Source organism: Serinus canaria, chromosome 6, assembly GCF_022539315.1.
Source record: "Serinus canaria isolate serCan28SL12 chromosome 6, serCan2020, whole genome shotgun sequence".
In the NCBI taxonomy this organism is placed as follows: domain Eukaryota; kingdom Metazoa; phylum Chordata; class Aves; order Passeriformes; family Fringillidae; genus Serinus; species Serinus canaria.
The window spans coordinates 19,270,185-19,292,959 of NC_066320.1; the positions used below are offsets into that span (position 1 = coordinate 19,270,185).

The following is a 22,775-nucleotide window of genomic DNA, read 5'->3' on the forward strand; positions in this document are numbered from 1 at the left end:
TACCGTGTCTGACTTAAACTTTTTGGATACACCAGGTCTCATACTTTATTTAGCCCATTCTAGATTTAGGCTAGAACTAAAGTTAAAGCTACAATGATGTTTTCTCCTTTGTGGACCACTAAGTTCAGGGCCACTGTAATTTAAGACTATTTCACATTACTGCTGACCTGATCTAAAAGAGAGCTGCTGTTGAAAGGTCAGCCACTGTTTCTCACTTCCCACTTCCCTCCTGTCCCATCCCTAACATTTTTTGCTTCACCAGGGTTACTCATCCAGACACCACATCAGGACAGTCATGGGAGCTAAGGTGGCAGAAAGTTAAACTCTGCAGTTCAGCAAGAGTTGTCAAATGAGCATTAGAGCCAGTTCAAGAAGAATGCTCTCTTCAGTGGCAGCTTGACTTGCTTGTAAAGATTGGCATAGACTGACTCACTTGTAAAGGAAAGCTGTGCTCCTAAAGTTTGGCTGTGCAGTCATCAAAATCCCACCTAAAACCTCCTGCCCTATAGTTATGCCCATCTTGTCTGTTCTTTTTCCTGTATCTTCCAGTCCTGTGGGACTCATGAGAAAAGTGCCTTTTTGGTGTCAAAACATACTGTTGCTAGAAATAAACTACGGAGATACTCCTATTGGAACAAAGTATAATGCATATATCAACGGCTAAAGGCACGTTCAGTTTCAAATTCCAGTTTATTTTATTTAGGAGGCCATTTCTGAACTCATTTCCCAGCTGTAGCTTACTGTAGCCCACATATAAAATGCAGTCAGGTGATGCTCTGAAGAAACACAGTTAGACATCAGAAAAGCATAGCATAGCAAGATGAAATTATCTAGCTGCTATTCTCAGAAAAGCTGTTTATAACATAAACAGCTTTTCAGCATCTACAGCAGCTGCTATAGATGGACTCATTGCAGATAATTTTCCTGTTCCAGAAACTTTATTTTTTCTATATGCAGGCTTTGTGGCCATAGCACAATGTCAAGAGATTCAAGCACTGTAAATCTTTACCTTTCCCACTCTTCTTCAAAGTGCATAATCAATGATATGTTGGCCCAGTTTCCACAATCATGTCAGGATTCACTCACACTAAAGCAGTCTGTCATTTCCATAAGACAGGAACAACAAAAAGATGCTTGCTATTACAGCTTTGAGGGTATACATTATTTATTTTGATATATTTAAATTATTAATTAGGATAATTCCATTCTTGCAACAGAGTCTCTGCCCTTTAGAGGAAATGGGCCACATTCAGTAGGACTTCAGGAGAATACCGCATGCACTCAAATATGCACAGTGCCACTCAGTTCCTTTCCATGGGACACTTCAGCATCATCTTTGCATCGCTTCACAGCAATAATGACATAACAAGTAACACATACACTAGGTCAGGAGAAAAAAAAATATCTGAAAACAGAGATCTACTAGCCAAGATAAGGAGATACACTGTCAGCTATGGTGTGTGATCATCTTACTGCAGAAAAGCAACACCTACAACTTATATTTTTAGTATTTCCCTGTATTAAGTGTGTCTGTGGTTTAACTATGCAGGAATCAATAACACAACTGGAAACACAGTCCAGAAGAAAGTACCTTGAGATGGACTACAGCATTGCAGACCTCAGCAGTTCAGGTTGTGTTTGATGGGAAACTATCAATTCATTGACAGCTAATTGCTCTAGCTGATGACTTAATGCCGAAGATTGGGGCTTCCCAGCTACTTTATCAGCAAATGCTTCTGGCTTATAAAGCTCCCTTTTATGATGTAACCCACAGGCTCCCAAACTCTTATCGCCCAGTTGCCGCCGCTCCTCACAGGGAAACTGAGTCACATACTACCTTTCGTTCTTCTAACTGCGAGATGCGACTGAAAAGAAGAGAAGCCGCTGGCACAGGCAGCAATCTGCTACAGATCGCCGTGCCGAGGTCACGATCGCGGTCTGTGCCGCGCCGAGGGCACCGCGCTCCTCCCGGGCACGCCTGGCAGCTGCTGCCCTCCGCAGAGCGCCTCCCGGGGCCTCCCTCCCGGAGGGTCCCCTTCTCCGGGAGAGGTCCCCTCCCGAACAACGACCCCTGCCTCCCCGATCCCTCCCGCGGCACCATTTCCACCGAGCCCCGGCATCCGCAGCGGGGTCTGAGCCCGCGCCCCCACAACAGGGACTGCCCTGCCCGAAAGCGCCGGGGATGGTGCAGAGGCGACCCGGGCTGGGGAGAGGGGCTCGCTCAGGCCCCTCTGAGCCCCTGCGGCAGAGTCCTACCTTCCCAGAGGCGGAGACCGCGGCAGCCGGGGCCGCTGACCGGGTTCCCGGGCAAGGAGACTCCCCTCGCCCCTAAACATGATGAGCGGCTTTCCCCTCCCCTCCCCTCCCGTGCCGGCTCGCCCTCCCCCGCGCCCCGCTGCCCCGCGCCGCCCGCCCGCGGCGGAGGGAGGGACGGAGGGAGGAAGGGAGCCCCCGATGCGGCCCTGCTCCGCCTCTACCCTGCTTTCCGGGAGTGCCGCAGCCGGGGCCGGGAGCAGGGCCGGGCGGCGGAGGCGGCCCTCGCCGCGCCGCGACCATGGAGCCCGACCAGCTGCGCCTTTCCGCGGCCGTGAGTGGGGCCGGGAGGGAGGGACGGAGGGGGCCCGGCAGAGGCGGGCGGAGACAGGCCCGGCGGAGGCCGCGGCCTCCATGGCGGCGGGGCCAGGGCGGGCGGAGGGGCCCGACCGTGCCCTTGTGGGGAAAGGCCGAGCCGCCCTCCCCGGGCGGCGGATGGGCAGCCAGGGCCCCGTGCCTGTTCCCCGCTGCGGCGGCGGGGAAGGGTCCGGCGGGCCGGGACAGCGCTGGGCCACTGCAGGATAGCAAGCAAGAAAGAACTGCTTCGGATTCTGCGTCTGACTGGCCTGTGTTCGGTTTCTCCGTGGAGCTCCACAAAGCTCTAATCCTCGATTTCGTGGTCTGCTGTTACCTACCTTTTACTCCTGCTTTTTCTTTCATAGCTGTAATAAAGGGGCAATATCTTGCGAGTGCTTTTTCTCTTTGTTAGGGTCCTTCCCTGTACCGTATACGCAGGCACTCCTTGTAGTAGGTTTTACAAGGAAGAATCGGTTTGAAGCTAGTTGCTTATTCTCAGGTTTTTTTCCCCATGTGGGGGTGGCAAAACTTCATAGACAAGGTGGGAAGAGCATGTTGCAGTGAAGCATTCTGACCTTCCACACAGCATTCTTTGTCCATCAAGGATGGCTTCTCAAGTCCTCTTATAGATCCTGTGCTTCCTCCATACCCTTCCCAAATAGTTTGTACTAAAACAAGTGCTCGGGCCTGTTTTGAGTCACATCTGGGCACATCTGGACAGGCCACAGACCTGCATGCTGGGCAGATAAAGGGAAGGATGGGCTTATGAGGACAGTGGCAAGACTGGGCCCGAGGTCAGGAGCCAGGAGTTGGGAATATTTTATAGAATTGTTTTACCTTTTTTCTTCTTCTTGGCCGTTGTTTCATGTTCAGCTACATGTTGTGGTCAGGAGTGGACACATTTCACCAGTATGTGTTTGCACATTGGAGAAGCTTAAAGGAGGTGCCTTCTCTGGTTGCAAATACCTGCTGTAAATGCAGTGCTGGGCAGTTTGTACTGTCACGGATGTCAAGAGTTAGTATCTCAGTTTGACATCAGTTGTGCAAAACCTTCATGCATTTACTGTGTTTTGTGTGGATTTTAGGAGCCGAGAGTTTAGTGGACTCTGTTCTGTTTCCAGTTGTTTCATCATTAAATAATCCAAGATGTTTGGATTGCTTAAGTGTGAGCTAAATGTACTCCAAAGCATATTTGTGCTTGTTTTAATTTTGTGGTTTCAATTTGTTTTATTGTTTGGGAATAAAAAATTCAAAGTTGGTGCAACAGCAAAATACACTGTACCAATAAAGTTAGCTTTCAGGTTTGTGTTTTGAGAAAACACTTGGTATTTGTATTAGTAATTACCTAGAAGCATTCTGAGTCTGACAAATTCCATCAAAGCAAAGTTTATGTTGAAGGGCTTACTCAATAGTGAAAGTAGTTATTTTAAATTCTGTTGATGATTATGCATGTCCATTTCTGTATCTGCTAGGTTAGGCACAAAGCATTTATATCTGCCCTTCTATTTCTACAGTTAAATATTAAACCTATTTTCCTTATCTGGGATTGTAGGTGTCTGTTTATATTGTCCTTCCAAAATGGCAAGGTTCAATTATGGATGAGGTTCTTTGATGGAGTCCATGAAATGAAGTAGGTGTGTTTTACAAAGAGTCAGGTCATCTTGGAATCATCCTGAGGTGTCAGGTTAGAAACCATTCAGTCCCAGTCTTGGCGAGTGTTGTCCAGCACCGCTGGAGCTGCTGCTGTCAAACCCAGCACCAATGCAGGACCTGTCTGTCCTGCTGTTGCCTCAACAGAGGAGTGATCCACAAGTGTCAGGACACCAGTCATGGACTGTGTTCTTTTTCAATCTGAATTTTTATCTGTGAGGTATTACAATGATTCAGAAGAATGCCTGAAGCTGTGAAGAGCTTTCCTGTTGGAAAAGCAGCCTAGTCCTTAGCCATACCTGCCCTTATACTCACAGGGAGCTTTACAAAAGGCAGTCATCAGCTTCTGGGAGCCCTACAGTATGACTGCTGGAGAAGTTTTTCTTGCATCTTTTTTTCTTTTATTTGAATCATTCCTGGAATCACTTGAGAGCTGATTAGTGAGGATGTCTGTTTCTTTCCTGGGGTACATCATCCAAGGGCAACTGCTTTGTGAGAATCTCCTTTCATTGAGCTTTCTCACCTGTTTCAATACTTCATCTGTCTAGGGCTTTCATGCTCATGGTGTTGGCTGAGACTTCCCAGACTTTGAGTGTGAAGGAAAATCTCGATGTTCATTTGGGAAGCATTATTAATGCCATTTAAAATATTCCCAGATTAGCATGACATTTTTTAAATTTAGAGGCCAAGTATAAATATATTTACTGCATGCTTATAGAGTGTTCAGATTTTTCTAAAGACCGTATAAGCTTCATTAACAAAAGTAGTGGCAGGCTGGCTACTAGAACTACCTAGGTATGAGACCACATTGTTGATGCTTTTTTGCAAGTGCATGAGGATGGTTTACAGCAGACATCTGCTGCAGTTGTTTATTTGGTTTGGGGTTTTGTTTGAGGGGGTTGTTTGCTTTTTTTGGTTTGTTTCTCTTTTGTTTGGTAATGGACAATTTTCATGTCTCAGGGGAAATAGGAAATAGTTCAGAAAAAGTTCAGATTTGCTTTTTTTGAAATATATATGTGTAGGAGAATTATGTGTTCTTCAGAAGCATCCAGAAGAGTGGGAGGAACATTACAGTATTTGTTTATTAATAATAATAGCAAAGGATTTCTAAAAATCTTAAGAAGAGTCCTTCACTGTCAGTTTGAGAAGACAGTGTTTTACATACTGTGCACAATACAAAGCATTTGGTGTCAGTAGAGGATACAGCTGACTCTTCAGCATGGCCTTTCGGTGAGGCGTTTACATCAAGAGAAAGCGCCTCATCAAAATCATCCTGTAGAGTTTTTCCTTTTTTTCAGATTTTGTTTTTCTCAGCTTTTTGGCTGAGGAGGAATATAACTGTAGGTAACGTAAGAATCAGCTGAATCAAGCATGCTTGTTTTCTAACCCATTGTCTTTTCTTATCCACAGTCTCACCTACCAGGACAGTTTGGTAGTGTGTGGAGCCTTCCCACATGCAGCTATATTAATAACACCCCTCTTGGTTTTACCTCAGTTGTGTAAAAGCTTGCGTGGAGTTGGTGCTGGTTTACATGGTGCCAGCTCTGGCTGCTCTCTCCTTGAGCTGCTCCTTCAGCTTGTTGGTATAGATTGTGGGAGCTCAAGATGAACTGTAAGGAAACTTATCTGGGTTAAAGTAATCTTTTTTTGCATAGGTTCCTTTGTAACTTGGGTGAGTTGTTTGATCTGGTTCATATGTACTTTCACAACTGTAACTGAGCACCTGGAAGGAAGGTACCAAGAATAGGAGTGAGGGAGAGGAGATAGGATCTACTTAAGCCATTGCATTTCCTGAAGGAATTGAACATGAAGCTGTGCCTTGAAAAATGGACGGGATACATCTGGGCTTGGTCATTTGAAAGCATTATGATTTGGATATTTTGGTTTTCTTATATGCATTAGTTTAACATTGTAGTCCCAAAGTGTGTGGAACAGAAGGTTTCATTTTCTGGTAGGAATGTTGTGCTGATGAGGCGATACACTTTTGCAGGCATATTGTTGTTTTGTATTTTAGTTATTGTTTCAATCAGATTTACAGCTACCAGTGTTAGATCTAATGATCTAAAATGATGCATGACAGCCCAAGAAACGTTTATTCCCATTTTCCTTCATTTATAATGTGGACATATCACTTGCTCTCCTCCAGCCCCCTGAAAGACTAGCTCCTGGGGAAGATATTCATGGTTGTCTTACATAAGGAACGTTGTTTAGGAAATAAAAACCTAAAAAACTGGTTTGCTGCATCTGTGTGAAGATTAAATATGAGGACATATGCATGTAAATTATCTGTAAAGTGATCTATTTTACAAAGTGTTCTTTCTTTGCCCTATATTATCTGGAATATACTTTGTATTGTCTGTGGAAATTTGTTTGGCTTAAACATGTGAGAATTTGCACTAGTTCACTTGCTCTCTGTCTTTCTGTCTTTTGTTTATGCATGATGGACAGTACTGATTTGTAATTGTGCCATATCGATATTGCATTAGCAGATATATTGACTGGTCTATTATTTTCAGGCACATGGCCATGGAGGCTATGATTCTGATTTTAGTGATGAGGAGAGTGGAGAGAAGTCTCTGCAAAAGACTAAAAGGTAATGTAGTACAGAATTAACACTTTGCATTATGTATTTTGTACCAATGGCCTCTTAGTGTGCATAGAAGATGATGCTGTTGCATGTAAGGTCTGGTGTTGAAATGGTTTTTGAAAAAATCAATGTCTTTGATTTCTGCATCTCCTCATCTCAAGCTTGCCAAAGCTTGTCATCTCCAGGGGCAGCTGATTAAGAGCTGTTCTGCCATCTCCATCTGGTGTATATTTGCCCCTCAGTTCTTGGAGCAGAGTGTTTTGTTTTTCCAAGCATTAGTATCCACTGCTGGGTTTTGGCAGCAGTGTTCACACCACTGTGATCCATCAGGACAAATGGAACTGCTAGGAGAGCAAGGCAAAAAAGGCCAAGTGGTAGCAGGCTTTGTAGATATAAAACACATAAAGTGAAGAACTGATGCTACTTCATTATAATTTAATTTGTGAAGAGACCTGGGAATTGGTAAATTGTGTTGTGATCAATCCTTGAAACACACCTGCACTTCTCTTATTTGAGATGAACTTGGCCAATACTTTCAGTGATTTGCACAGTTAGTGACCTAGAATTTTGTAGTCTGATCTGACTGTATTGTAAAGATTTTTATTTGTTTATGTATTTATTTTGCTTTTGTACTGTAATTCCGTGACACTTTCTGCACCATACCGAATATTTGGCCTACACTTTGCATATACTTTTCTTACTTTTTCCTGTCTCTCCCTTGCTCTTTTATGGGACTTTATTTAAGAAGATTTTCTGGAGAGTGTCCTAGGACTCTTGCATATTTGTCTTTTGTAGAAGAATTGAAATAATGGATTTTGTAGTGTCTGATTGCATTCTGGGGGAAAAAAGTAATGTTTTGGTCTTTGAAATAATAGCATGCATTGTGCCATTTAATTTATTTTATAAATATAGCTATTCTCCATTAAAATAGTGACTGGTTTTGTTCAGATTTCATTTTCTTTAGATGCCATTGCACATTTTACCATTCCACTTTCTAGGTGGAATATCAAGTAACCATCAGGAGCCTTTCAAAAATACCATCGTTATCCTTGTTCTGGCACACAACTGCTGATTCCCAGTAGGGCTCTTACATGGGTTCCTTTTCTTGCTCTATCATTGCATTTATTTTCACTTTAAGGAAAATAGTAGTCTTAAATTTTTTCCAAATTGCTGTTTTATAGACCCTTCTTATGGGAATTTTGTGCTTACAGATCCTTTTGAGTAAATGACACCTTTAAGTTTCTAGAGTCCTATATCCCATAGCTAGAAACAAATTCCCTGGCTTGCTTTCTTCAGATTTCTGATTACCTTGCTTTCTGCCTCCTGATAATTATGGAAAAAAATCTTTTCTTCACCTCAGTTTATGAATGAAATTACCTAAATATACCTTTTGCTAGCAAAAATGTTTAACTTTTTTATTACTTTGTTGAACTCTGAAAGTAATTTTAGCTGCCTACTGACAAGTATGGTTCATTACATGGTAATTGACTTTTAAATTTGTAATTCTTGTGACTGCACTACAAGGGGCAGAGCTGTTTAATGAGGTGTTGAGACATCGGCCTGAAAGGGTGGAATAGGGTTACTGCCAGTCACTCTCTTCTCAATGAATGCACTGTCCTTCCTGTTCCTACTTTCCTGTGTAACAGATTTGTAAAGGACTTTAAATGTCAGAGTGAAACTGAGGCATCTTCCAGGTTTTAGCATTGTGGTTCTATAGTGATAATATTAATAAAAACAAGTATTACAAATTGCTGTTTTAAGCAATTGCCTTTAAATGCCAACTGGAAGCAAATGCCTTTCTGATTTTGTTCTGCAAGTGAGGTAAAGTCCAAGCTGATGTTGGTTCTGAAGTTTCATTTTATTCTTGTAGAAAATAGCAATATAACAATTTTTGTTACTCAAGATAGTGCAAGGTTTAGCACATGAAAATTTTATTGCTTATGAAAAGTTCTTGACTAACTGTTCTTCCTTTTTCCCACCTTTAGAATACAAGAAGATGCCCTTCTGATAAAGCCATTCCAAAAAGCAAAACAAGGCAGTGTGGTTCACAGACAGTTTGCAGCTGAAGAATGTGATAGGTATCTTTTATATATTGCTTTTGTGAAACATTTTCCTCTTAATGGAAAGATAGTTTTCATTGGAACGTGTTTGTTATTAACAGGGAAGAAGCAAGAAAAAGAAGATTTCACTTGATATCAATGGATGCTGTATCCTTCTGTTTAATTTTTCAGGTTTGAAGATGGGGCACAGGTTATCCATTATGGTTGAATACTGGGATTTCTCAGTTATCACAATCAGTGACAGTGATGAGCTAATGAGTCATTCTTCAGAGGAGCTTCTTTTTGCTGTTGAGATAAAAGTGAATTGAAAATCTATTAAGAAGCCATATATAAAGTTTATATTTGTGAAGACATTTATTTTCTGAATAAGTAATAACATATTTTGTTCAAATTGTGGTGCAAAATGTGTTTCAAATTAGGTTTCTGTTTTGGTCTCACACTGAGGCCAATGTGTTCTAAGAAGCATTACATGTTTTTCCATGATTTTCATTTCCAAACTAAAGCATACAGCTTTTATTTGTATGTTGGTGGTAAAAATGTAACAAATTATTCCGTTTTAGTAGCCAGATTGTTTTTACAATAGAAAAGTACAAACCTGTTTTAAACCAAAACTGCAGTACAAAGAGGCTGTTGTCTAAATCACAGCTGAAAAAATGAACCAAGTTTCTGTGTATATGCATACAGAGCATCTTTGATAAAGGAAGACAGTTTTATAAATGAAGAATGAGGTTTTAAAGATGAAATTGCCTAGAATTCCTATATTTGGAAATTAGCTTCTATGAGAAGTTATTAAGTAAAAATTATTTAACTCCATTCTTTTTTGGTTTTTGGAAATTACTGAACTGTTTGTGAGGAGAAAATTCTTTCTCTTAAAATTATAAAAAGACTCTGGTTGGTTTTTTTATTGTTTTAAACTGTGGTAAAAGGAAATAAGTTCTGAAACAATCCTTAATTGCTTTATTCAGTATGAAAGACATAAGAAGTTTGTGCATGACTACATTTTATACTATGGTGGCAAAATAGAGGATTTCCGAAGATCTGGGTGAGAACCATTGGCAACCTTTCCCCTCCTGACCTCAAAGGTCCCTGCTTTGCAAAGCTGTTAAATATATTTTATATCTCTGGGGGCAGAGATGGATTTAGCTGTGTATCAAATCACTAATTATTTTGGTCACAAATGGTACCTTCACTAATTGGAAATACCCAAACACGAAACTGTCTTGTTTCATTTTGTTTTTATATTTTTAGGTAAGAACTTAGCACGAGCTGAATTATTCTTGTTTTGTTATGTAAAAGGAAGGATGACAGGTGATCATTAATGGAGGGTACATTGAGAAATATCTGTCAGAATCTTCAAAATAACAGTCTGAAATACTTCTGAATGTGCAGAATTGCTATCCATTGTCCAGAATAATAACTTCTTTAGAGCTATCTATAACTGCCTTTTAACATCACTGTCCTCAATGAAGGGTATAAAAAGTGTTTTCAGACAGGATCAAGTCATCCACAATTTCAGTGGCTGTTTTCAACCATGAGTTTTTTAGTTTGGGAACAGGGAATACATTTTTGATAGTTTTATTTCATAGAAATGTATTCCTTTATGCTGTGAGGTAAAGATTAAAACTATAACATACTGATACTTACCAAATTATTATTTGATGGCTTTTCATTTTAATGTTACATTGTACTAAAAAAAGGTGTGTCCTTTTATAGAGCAAATGACAAGACGGATCTTGATGTTATTAGAGAAAACCATAGATTCCTGTGGAATGAAGAAGATGAAGCAGACATGAATTGGTACCTGAAACTATTATAGGATATGTTATTTTTAGATCACTTTTACTAAATTTGTGGTTTCCCTTACTAATTAAGAATTACTGTGCATACTTGATCGTTCTTTGATGCATTTGAAAATGAAAGACCATTCGAAGGTCTTTCATATTATAATATTGCTCAAATGCCAACATGAATTGATGACAGAAAGAACTAATAAATTATAGTGATTCTCTGAGATCCAAATGACTGTTCAAAAACTCTGAGGAAAGCAGAGTTTGAAAAAATACAGTTTAGTATGTACTGTGGATTTATTTTATATTTATTTTTCCAGTTTTATGAAAATTACTCTTTAGTTTAATGACTGTGCATCTGTTGTAGTTCTTGGTCTACAGCTTGTGTTCTTTCAATGAAACAACATGTCTTTGTCTTGCTAATGTCATTACAATGTAAAGTGAATTATGTTGTCTTCTATATTTAATAAAAAATACTTTTTGTTTTAGGGAGAAGAGGCTTGCAAAGAAGTATTATGACAAATTGTTCAAAGAATACTGTATAGCAGATCTCAGCAGATACAAAGAGAATAAGGTATCTTTCCTTAGTGTAATCATCTTGGGTTTTGAAGTATAGCCTTTTGAAAAAAATTGCCTTATGATTGGGGATATGTTGTAAAACCAGAATGTTAGTACCCCTTCCATAGAAAGGGAGCTGTGAGAATTTGTCAAGTTACTTAGAAGCAGCATTTTGAATCCAAGTATTGTCACTGCCTCAAAAATGTGCTTCTGTGGGAATAGGAACATTTCTGTCAGATGATGTTTCATGAAGAGGTACATTGTGTGTGAAAGGCAGAAAATGCAAAGGGGTTAAAGAAAGAAGGCTGGAGTGGTTGTTTGTAGAGGAGCAGTAGATGAAGCCTAAAAACCCATGGAATGTTACTGTTCAAAAAAAGTCTAAAAAGAGTTTTGTACTTGAATGCTGGCAGAAACAAATTTGGAAAAGTCTGTTCTAAAGCAGCATCTTTTGCTGGTTGTTCTTTTCTGTTTGTGGAAACAGGATTTGTATGTGCCTTGTAAATAAATAGAATTTCTTAAGAGGAACAGCCCAATTCCAGCACCAGGTTTTCTTCTTAACTGGAACAGCCTTTGTTTTTTCCATGTTTTTGGCTGACTAACTTCTTAGTCAGAGAGTATACATGAATTTTCTATTGTGTTTTTCCAAGGACTGGTGCTGAACTCAGATGTGTCTTGGTGTTTCTAGCACACAGTAACCCAGTGTATATAGTTCTTTTCAACTATTTTATAGTATTGAAAATTACATTCACTGGTAAATATTTACAAGGACTGGGCTTAGCTCTATTAAGAAGAAAAGATGACAGGTCATCTAAAAACAATTCGGACAGCAGAATGCAAAAATTCAATAAAAATCAATCAAAACCTGAAATGCTGAAGATGCCTTCCCTTCCCTTTTGACTAAATTTGATTTTATTTTCCTGTAAACATTTCCTATCCCTCAATGTCCGTTCCATCCCCATCCTCGGAGCTGATTTCCCTTGAGCATGCTTACAGATTTTGTTTCTCTCACTACTGTGCCAAGTTTCCATATGTTTGCTGTCTTTTGTGGGAAACTGTTCTGCCCCAGATTTTTTTTTTTGTGTGTGTGTGTGTGTTTTCTTGTGTGGTGTGAACAGTATTTCCCTGTCAGACTTCAAGTGTGTCTCTCCTGACTTTGAGGTCACTCTCTGCTCCCATTTATGTTCCCAAGTCATTACCTCGATTTTTGGAGCTGCCATGTCAGCAGTAGTGCTGTGTCATGCAATTTATAAAATATATATGCTTTGATTTCTCAAATTTGTTCTGATCATATGAAAGTCCTTTCTTAGAAATTCTTAGAAAAATAGAAAAAAGTATGAGATTTTTCTCAGTGACTGATTTATCCATGCCCATGATTAGTACAGAAGGATTTCAAAGCAGGCTTTTTTCTTGGAAGTCTTAAATAAGCTGCTCATCCCATTTGCACTGATGGAATACAGTCTGTGCTTTCAGATTTTTCCTGCCTAAAGTTTTTTTCTGCATCTCCAGAGGAAACTGGAAGCTGGATATCTTTAGCCCCCTGTGCCTTTTGCTTTGCAGTGCTAGTGCTATGAGAAGTGCAGGGTAGATAAAAGCTTCTCAGCTAGTCGGCCTTTTGCATGATAGTTGTTCATGCTTCATCTTGATGTAAGAAATTCTTTTATAGTGGGAACATTCAGTCACTGGAACAACCTCCCCAGTGGTACAGTGGGATCCCCATTGCTGTAGGTTTTTCAGATGCAGTTGCCCAGGGTGACAGATAATCTCATCTGAGCTCCCTTCCCCATGGAAGGTTGAAGCTGGTGGTCTGTTGAGGTGCCTTCCAACCTGAGCTGTTCTTTGATTCTATGATTCTATATGCTACTTGGTGTGAAAGCAGAAGTTGGGGGTCAGTTTTCTGTGATGTTTGAAGTACACATATTGCACAGATTGAGACTTGCACCTATGTGCTCATCTGTCTTTCCACAGCTGTAATTGTTCTGCTCCTGGCCAAAATCTAGTCAGATAATTTTATCTAAAGATCTCTGCATTATCTAGTCAGATGTTTTTTCTAAAGATCTCTGCATAGAGATTGTAGCTTAGATCTCTTCAGGAGCTATTCTTCTGAAGTATACCACTGTTTTACGCAGGACTGGATAATGGTTGGGACTGGTTTCCTGGGAGCATCTCCTTTGAGAATCTGAAAAATAAGTAGAAGCACCTACTCAGAGACAGAAGTTCAGAAGAAAACAGTAATAAGCCCCAAGACATATGAACCCCTGAGGCCACAGGCACGTTGCAATTGCTGGGCCAGACTGTTTTACTCATTTGCACACACACACGTGGCTGGGACTTCCCTGCTCTCATCCCTAGAGATTCACAGGTGCTCTCACAGCCAGAGCTGGAGACCCACTCACCCTTCTTGCTCCCAGGCTGCCTCACCTGCTGATGACCAGTCTGGCTTGGTCTTCACTGGTGTTTCCTTTTAATCAGAAATGCCAATGTGAACCTCTGGTGTGAGGCTATGTAGAGACAGTGGAAGAGTGTTCTGGTAGCTCTTGCTTTTGCTGGGTCTGTTACTCCTGACTTTTTCCCTAGTTAAGAATTTTTTAGGTCAAGGTTGCCTTTGAACCTTCAGTGCATCTTGCCTGCAAACTTTGAGGCAGATAAATGGCCATCTGTATTGTCAGATAGTTCAGTTCTATTGTCAGCTTTGCAGTGCAGCACAGGAGGGTGCTCTGCATTTGTTTTACTTTGATATGCACTGGACTGGAAATGTTCCTTTTGTTGTCTTATTTTCCTAGAGAATTTCTTATGTGCTGTCTCTGTACTTTGTTTTGCAGCTTAAGAGATTGGAAGTGTGTCCTATTTGCTAAGAAATGAAATCTGTTTGACACCTGGTCATTAAATAAAATACATTTTATTATTTTGTTTTTGTTTCCAAATTTCTAGGCCAACTTGTCTTCTACTTGGAAATGTTAATATGTTTGCTTTTGTAATTGTTTTTCAGCATGGAGGACTTCCTGTAAAATAAAAATAAAAATATTTAAAGTATTTTTATTAAAAAAATACTATTCTGGCAAACAGAGGCTGAGAGATATTTTTAATTAAAAGAGAAAAAATTAAATTTTCATGACCAAAATTAAAAGGATGAGCCACATGAAGGACATCAATCAACTGAAATTAGTCTTTACAGTGCTTAATATGTTGACTATTCACAACACAATTTTGCTTCTTATCTTAACAGTTCGGATTTAGATGGCGACATGAGAAAGAAGTAATTTCAGGAAAAGGTAATGCTGTCTTTCATTTTATGTTACATTTCTTCTTGATGCTCCTCTTGCTGCATTTAGACATAATTTTGTTAGAAAATATTTGATGACATATTTGTTAGGTAATATTTGTAAGTTTATCAGATAAAAATGTACAATAAATTGACTTGTCTTCCAGCTTTCCTGTTTTATGCTACATAGGTTTAGATTGCACACGGATCTGCACATATTATAATTAAAGAGCCTATAGTTTCTTTTCACAGGGTCACTTTTGTAATGAGCACCACCTTAACATGTTTGATAATGTAGAATTTCATGGGTGGGCTTTTTAGCTGCTTTTCTCCAGCAGTTCTGCTACCTCATTAACCATTGATAACTGTAATTGAAGTCTCTCAGTAGTTTTCTTCAGGAAGTAATTTATTGATTAACAGTTTCTCCATTGCTGTTCTGCAAAATGTTAACTTTTTAATTTAAGTTTCTTGTGTGAGACCTGTTTTAGGCTAAACTGGTTTTGAAAACTTCAGTGGGAATGATTATCATGTCTCCCAATCCTGCCTCTAAATCAGTCCCTTAATTCTGGGTGAGAAGTCTTACCAGTGTGTTGCTGGGACTTTGCACAGTGGTCCTTGTTCCATGGCTGAGGTGCTTGGGCTTCTTCAACATGCTGAGCAAGCAAGGAAGTGAGGTGAATGAGGTATTGCTATTCCTGGGGTGGATTCTCATACACATGAGGTTTTCAGAAGTCATGGATGTACATGCCAGAATATTGCATGGAGTTTCACTCAGTTACAGTTCTTTAAACAGCTGTATTCTGTAAGCACCTGTATTGTAATATATTTCAAAAAGTCACAAATGCATTTATGATTTTTAAAAGTATTTGTATTTCAGAGTAGAAAGCATGACCATTAATGGTGGGCATTTTTAAACTGTAAATATTAAAGCCTCTAAAGGTAGTTGTAGTCATACGTTGCATTTGGCATTACACATTACATTAATGGATAGTTATATTTAATAAAATCACATGCTTTATGGAATACTTTAACAAGATAATTAAAATTAAATGAGAAGTAAATTATTTTTGTGTCTTCGTGGGAGAAAAATTAGAGCTTTGTAAGTTTAATATATGGTAATTCATATTTTAAAATGTGGGAGAAAGTGCAGAATTATATACTTCATTAGGATTCCATTAAAAAACTTGAAAAGCGAGTGATGGGAATAGGAGTGGGTAAATCCTCTCTTTCACCACAGGGGGGCGCGAGAAGCCAACCCTCCTGCGGGTGTCGGACGCGCTCTCCACGTGCGGTTCCAAACAATCCTTTAAAAAAAACCCGTGGGTCTTTTATGCTATTTTAAAATATAAATCAGCCATATAAATTGCTTAATTAAATGTAATAACACATCTACACCTACCTGAATGATAATTAGCGTTAGCATTAGCCTTGTATGTACCTATTGTATGTACTGATGGAGCTGTGTCAGTGGGGATGAGATCCACTGCTGGTGCACTTTCACTAAGGTTTGGGGGTGGTAACAAGGGCATGCAGGAATGGAGTACTCACATTTGGTTGCTTTGCATTTGGTGCCTGTCTTTGCTTGGTTACAAAGAAGAAGAGCTAGGATAAGTGAAAGAAAATGTGACACTTGTATTACTAATTGTAAATGCCAAATTATTTCTTTGGCATCTTTCAGTCTTTGCCATAAGTTTTGAAAGGAGATCATACTGGAGATTGCTATGACACAGGGTATGATAGCTATACCTTACATAGGGTTAAACATACTTAATGCATATTAATTTGAAAATTGCTTTTTTAATGAGAGTTCTGGCATTTTTTTTACTTCAAATGTTTGTATTGCAAGTGGTGTTTCATTACAGAACTGAAGTATCTGAGGACACTGCCAATCCATTAGTTAGCTGCTTAAGCAGAATTTTCTGAGGTTAATCGTTCACCAGCAGTCCTGCTTGTGAGCCTATTAATACACATGCTTTCTGCTGCTCTGCATTCAAATCAGTCTTCTGCAGGAGGAATGCTTGTATCTTTATTACTCCAATATTGGGACTTCAGTGGTGCAAACAAAATTGATTATGTGCAGATTTGTTTTAAAATCAGTGTTGCTTTCACATAATGAGCCAAAGGAAGCTTTTAAAGCTGACATAGCATTTCTAACAAAGTTGAATTTCCTTTTCTTAAAGGAAAGGTATTTATGGATATTCACTAGAATACAAATTGTATGTCCAGTATGTCAGGTACATTAGTTACATAAAAAGCATGAGGGCATCTTGTACAAGCACGATACTTTGAATAGTTTGATGTCACTAAAGATGCATATCTGAATCACAACTTCTGGTCCATCATCCTCTGCTAAGTAACTAATCATTTGGGGTATGGGATGTATCCTGGTGATACATCCTGGTTCATTTTTCAGAGGTCATTTTAGGCTTATTATTTCCCAATGTACACCTTCATCCATACATTTCAAAACACAGTTATGTTTTTTCCTTTGCAAATAGGCAATATTGGACAAGTATGATTGCTTTGTTGTTCCCTGTTATTATTTCCTTAATTTAGACATTACTTTTAGATTTGTGGGGATTTTTTATTTGAAAGAAATGGAAAATGAAAAGCAAGAACTGTGCAGAACTGGAAATAACAGCCCGGTATGTAATCATGTTAATCATTGAACCACAGTTTGCTGGTTTTGACTCATTACAGGTCAGTTTTCCTGTGGAAATAAACACTGTGATGAGAATGAAGGCCTGAAGAGCTGGGAGGTGAATTTTGGTTACATTGAACATGGTGAAAAGAGGAATGCACTCGTAAAACTGAGTAAGTCAGCCCTTCTAGGATATGTACACTTAAAAGAAGACAAGTATCTTGTTCTTTGAATGGTATTGAATGAGACCCAGTGATAATAATATGAGTTCATGACAATGGCAGAATTGGAGATATTTTTGTTGAATTAATCACAGGTTGTAGTATGGTGCCCTTGACTTAGAGAGAACAGCTGTTACCATTATATATGACAAAGTTGCTACAGATTAAGAACTTTATTCTGTATAACTAGCATGTCATAAAATTAGAATAATTGGCTATAAGCTGTTTCATAGAGAAGCATTTCTAGTTTAACTGACAATACTGCATTGCAAGGAGAATTTCAGCATTGTCATTGCTCATTCAATTACTTGGCTTGGAAGACCTTAGGGCTTTGGACCAGACAACTTCTTACACATGTTCAACTCTGCTGCTTTTATTTTAAATATTTGAGTTTTCTTCTAAAAAAGAACTTCTGAAAGTTCTATCTTTAAACAATTTTCCATCCTTACATCTTGACTGTGATTTTCTAATCCAGAACTGTGTACATGATGATCCGTTTATCAGATAATTAAACTTAGTACAGTTTACACAGTTACTTCATGTAAAATGAGTGAGTACTGGGGCTTTTTCCTTTTGTGCACAAGACACTCCATGTGGAATCACTTGGTCTCTGACAAAGCTCTAAGAGACTTACATGTCTTAAGTATAATTTTAGAAGAATTGCATCTATCCACAAGGATCCCATAAATGGGATGTCTGTACTTGAGAAGCACTGATAGTTCTTTAATGGAGAGCTGCCAGTGCTAAACTTGTGATCGTCCTTTGCATTTAGTAAAATCTGGGTTTGTACTGGAGACTTTCATCATGCATTTTTTTCAATCCTGACTGCAGTTACATTGTACCTAGTGTTTTGAAGGAAAAGCTACTGATGTTGATTGTAGTTTTGTTAATTATGCTTATCAGATTCTTGGCTGCAATGTTCTTATTTTCTCTTTTTCAGGACTATGTCCAGAATGTTCCCACAAACTAAACTTCCATCACCGGTAATGAAATATTTTGAAAATAATGGGGACTGAATTATTGAATAAGTTACAATTGCGATGAACAGCACACAGGGACAAAACTTCAGTGAGATGATTAGGAACTTCATTTATCCTGAAATAGCATAAGTATTCTGGAGTTCTTCTAAAGCCACTGACTTGTCACTGTTGAGGGTTAAGATACTCTGCCAATTCTTCAGACTGGAAGAATTCCATCCCTCCCACCACAGAAGTTTCATTTGCTTAATTTCAGCCCAGTGATTATTTTTCTTCTGTTTCTAATAGCACTTTTTTTAAAAAACTGAATCAGTTTTTTCTGTTTAACTACTGATAGGTGTCTGAAAAAATGACACGTTTGACTGAATTAAATATTTCAGATTTACTGTTACATAAGAAGTACATGTAACAGAGGAGGTGTACATTCATCTTTTTTAAAGGAGGAAAGAAGTCAAAACATGCAAGAAAAGAGGCACAGCTACACAGAGCTCTAAGGAGCCAAAAAATAAGAAGACAAAATTGTCTCGTTCAGCAAAAAAGAAGTCCAAAAAAAAGACTCATAAAGGTAAATTTAAACTTTAAAACTTCAGTTGTTAAAATACTCACGTTAATTGAAACTTGGTTTTGCTACAGATGCACAGAGAGAGATACACATACAGATATGTAACTTTCTTGACTGCAGCACAGGTAGCTGAAAAGGTAAATTTCTTAGGTAAAATTTCCTAGATGCAGAAAAATAATAAATTTCTTATATTTAACAGAGAGGGGCAGCCTTTTGAAAAGTACGCACTGCAAGGGAAATTTGTGCAAGCATTGGATGTTGCATACTAGAAAGGGCTGTGAAGTTTTTCATTCCATGAGGCTTTGGGGTTGAAAGTCTTTTGGGAATGTTAGATAACCTTTTTACACCAGAGATCTTGGGTTGACATAATAAGGCTCAAACTGATGACCTTTGCACTCATGCAAAAAAATCCCTTAATTTCAGTGTTTGCTTGCTTTCTTTGAATGTGGTGTGTGCATGCACGTGCACATGTTTAGTGTAATAAATTGTGATAGAAAAATCTTTGTAAGCAATATAAGATAACAGATAAAATCAAAAGCAGTTTACTTTTTTTTTTCTATTTTGATATTTCTTTACAGATCACGTTTCTTCAGACGATTCAGATAATTCTGATAAAGGTATTTTAATATTCTTTATGGTTTTGTAATAAGTTGCATAATATCATAGACAGTTGTCATTGATCTTAGTTTTATTAGCTGTTTTAATATTTTATATGATAAGAATGCTGTCTGAAACAAGCAGAACTATGAAGGTTTGAAGGAATAACTTACATATCTTGGAGAAAAAGTGTAGGGAATTTTAAGGAGGAAAGTGTTTAATCAAAAAATAAAAATGTGGGCAGATAACAGAATGGAAATAACCAGAAAAATGAGAAGTCAGGTTGTTTCAAAAAAGTGCAGAGGGTGCAGAAATAGGTACGTTGTTAATAATTTCATGCTGTGTAGTCTGTCCTGTGTAAAGATAGTATTTTTCTGATATGATAGCTACATTTTCCTTCAGGGAGGTATACTGATACGTACTCTGCTAAAAAAAAAAAATTAAATAAATCCTAGGTTTTAAATAATGTATTTTCTAACTACCACCTTGTTGCAGGTGGATGCATTCAGTTAGTGCTTAGTCACTGCTTGTATCTTAGTGATTCCAGTCTCCAGTTTCTTTTTTTGTGAAACAGGCCCCATCTCCTGGTCATGCCAGTTCTTATTGCATACTGTCTAGAAGTGATTGACTGATATCTCTGCTCTGCTATGCATTTTAAAGAATGTCCTCAGCCCCTAGGTCTTTCCAGTTCGATACGGAAAGACCTGAAGCAGTTTTCTTATGATTTGGGCCATGCCCAAAGTATTTGTTTTGTCAGGAAACCTATTGGAAGATTCAGAGGTGGAAGGAGGTGGGCTTGGAGCTTCTTATACGAAATTCCTGTATACTAATATGAAATAGTTATGCAATAATCCATGTTTTCTTACAATTTCACTGATAAGTCACAATTCATAAAAACTATCATGTAAGTAAGGTAATTGATTAATATCATAAATTGAAACTGTATTGTATATCTGGGTTTGTAATTGTTTAGTTTTAGGAAAAAAAAAAGCTATGTTGCTGTTTTGTCAAGATCATTGTTTTGACATGGTTGTTGATATGTTTGACCAAAATATTGCTTTGTGATACCTAAGAATCTTTTTGATGCTACACTAATTAACAATGCAAAACATTTTCATTTTCTCTTTATGCAAAGTGTTCTATTTATTCTCATAGTTGCAATTAAACATTGCTTCTAGCAATATAGCATCTAATAAAAAAAAAGAGAAATTATTTTAAAATTTATTTTGTAAACATTTAAAATTTTTTAATAGATTCAGATGACAGCAGTGCTGAAGATGGTCCTTCAGAAGCTGACTCTAGGAAAGGTCCTCTACGAGAAGGAGATGAAAAATCACGGTTAGTTTGATGTAGTGGACTTGCAGCTACTGAAGCATACAGGGTCCATTCAGAATTGCAAAGACAGAGTTGTCCCAAGTGTTTCAGTGAGTATTCACACAGAATATTCACACAGAATGTCAAATCTCTTTGCATGAACCTAAAATAGTGTTTTTAAAGAGGACACATACACAATTCTTTAGGAAAACCTTTGTAAAGCCACTACCATACCACCGCTGCCTTACCTCCTCTATACCATTATTGTCTTAGTGGCAGGTCCTAAGGGTTGACTCACACAGAGAAATGTGAAGGGTATTGGAATGTAGTGAATAAGTCAAAATTATCTATACCTTCTACAACTCCAATCAGAAGTGTGCTAAAACTTTTTTATTCAAAGATTATCTCCTAGGTACAAATCCAAAGCAGAACTTTCTGACATTTCATTTTTGTTGTTGTTACAGGGAAGAGGAGTTTCATGAGTATTTTCAAGATTTATTTCTCTAAAACTTGTAACTGATATTCTTCATGAGTTGTCAAGATGGAAGTCTGGAAATCCAGTCATAATTTTCCAGAGACCCCTATCTGCCATCATACCTTTTCTACAGTCACTTATATGGACCATTTGTGTGGATTTTCTTTGTAGAAGGCTTCAAATCTAAAAACTGTTTCTTGTAGTAGGCTGCATACTCTTGAAACAAGAGAAATAATTTTTCAGTTCAGTGCAAAATATATATGGCACCCAAACAAACAAGAATATCGTTTATTAACATTGCAACAAGGAAGTTCACTGCTTTTATTTGATCCCAAAATTCAGTTATTGCCAGATTTTTGTAAAGGAGCATTTTGAGTAGTTTAAAGCCATACACTTTAATATAAATATATTTTAAATTTATTAAACAAGAATTAATAGCCTTAAATTTATTGGTTACTTAGACTTTAATATTTGGGTATTAATCTCTGTAAATATTTTCAAATGCTATTGGAGAATCTCAAATTTTGTCAAATATGTGTTCTACTTGAATTAAGTAAACCATATGTGAAATCTCTCCTACTCCTTTAAAAAGTTCAGTTTTTTGTGACTTTCTTTTAAATTTTAGTTGTAAAGTGATGTGTCTTACAATTCCACCTATAAAAGTATGTTTGGTTGGTGAGATTCTTGGTGTAAAAAATAACATGTGGCTTTCCACTGGAGATGTACGTGACTTCTATATTATCTGTGGCTTCTGATCTCCTTCCCATTGATTGAATGTTAATCCTTCTTTCACATGTAATCCTAAATATACAAATAAAGCATGTATATTGCTTGAGAAACATACTGGATTCATCTTCTTTGAGTTGCAGCACATCTTTAAGCATTCATTCAGTCATGTTTCCAAAGAAATAGACTGCACATGTAAAGGTACTATGCCAGTATTTTTTCTGTGCGATGAAAATGACTTTGAATATGAGGGTCAGACTTTTTAAAATTAAATTTTCATGTTAATCTGAGGAAGTTAATGTTGTATAAAATATGTTTTTGATGAGTACTTCTCACTGTAGGTGTAGAAAGTATTTCTAGTAAGTATTTGATGTGGACAACGTAACAGCAGAGATGGTTGTAGTGTGTTTAGGAACATTTCACATGCACTCATATGAATAAGTTGAGAGTTCTATTTACGAATATTATTTTCTATAATTACATTTTAAACATTTTGTACTTACATAATAGATGTCCAAGGACATATTTAGGGCGTCCTTGAGTAAGAAATAATGTATCCTTGCATGAAGGCTTCTTTAGGTAAGAAGAGGGATTTAAAGGTTAATTCTCTGTCATCTTGCAAGCTTGGCTGAGAGTCAAATCCAATCTGCAGCAATCTGCTTAAATGTGGGCAACTTACCCCAAGGGGCTTTTGTTGACTGCGTTGCTATATTTGTTGCTTCAAGTATTGTATATTAATTATATGTTCTGA

General features: G+C 38.1%; 2 protein-coding genes across 5 annotated transcripts in view; one reads left to right on the forward strand and one right to left on the reverse strand.

Moving 5' to 3' along the window:
- LGI1 (leucine rich glioma inactivated 1) overlaps positions 1-6,768 on the reverse strand; it is a 33,344-nt gene extending 26,576 nt beyond the window's left edge. The window contains exon 1 of one of the 2 annotated variants that reach the window (XM_018910781.3): positions 2,949-6,768. The gene's annotated coding sequence lies outside the window, so the exon portion shown is untranslated. Of the gene's footprint in view, positions 1-2,256; positions 2,373-2,948 lie in introns of those variants that run through there. The other variant, XM_009087297.4, reaches the window with a different exon arrangement.
- LOC103814175 (protein FRA10AC1) lies at positions 551-22,139 on the forward strand. Of its 3 annotated transcripts, none has more exons than XR_007777862.1 (14): positions 2,444-2,587; positions 6,777-6,853; positions 8,833-8,925; positions 9,009-9,054; positions 9,873-9,949; positions 10,621-10,704; positions 11,184-11,268; positions 14,476-14,521; positions 17,212-17,325; positions 18,314-18,356; positions 18,791-18,915; positions 19,491-19,529; positions 20,763-20,933; positions 21,288-22,139. XR_007777862.1 is itself a non-coding variant. In XM_030241452.2 (14 exons), exons 1-14 carry the CDS (start codon positions 2,555-2,557, stop codon positions 21,328-21,330), a joined length of 990 nt encoding a protein of 329 aa, XP_030097312.1. In that variant the 5' UTR covers positions 2,444-2,554; the 3' UTR covers positions 21,331-22,139. The 3 variants fall into 3 exon arrangements, 1 of the variants encoding a protein (XP_030097312.1); XM_030241452.2 differs by having other exon boundaries at positions 20,763-20,847; XR_007777861.1 differs by lacking the exons at positions 10,621-10,704; positions 11,184-11,268; positions 14,476-14,521; ... (4 more) ...; positions 20,763-20,933; positions 21,288-22,139 and having other exon boundaries at positions 551-2,587.
- The last annotated feature ends 636 nt before the right edge of the window (positions 22,140-22,775 follow it).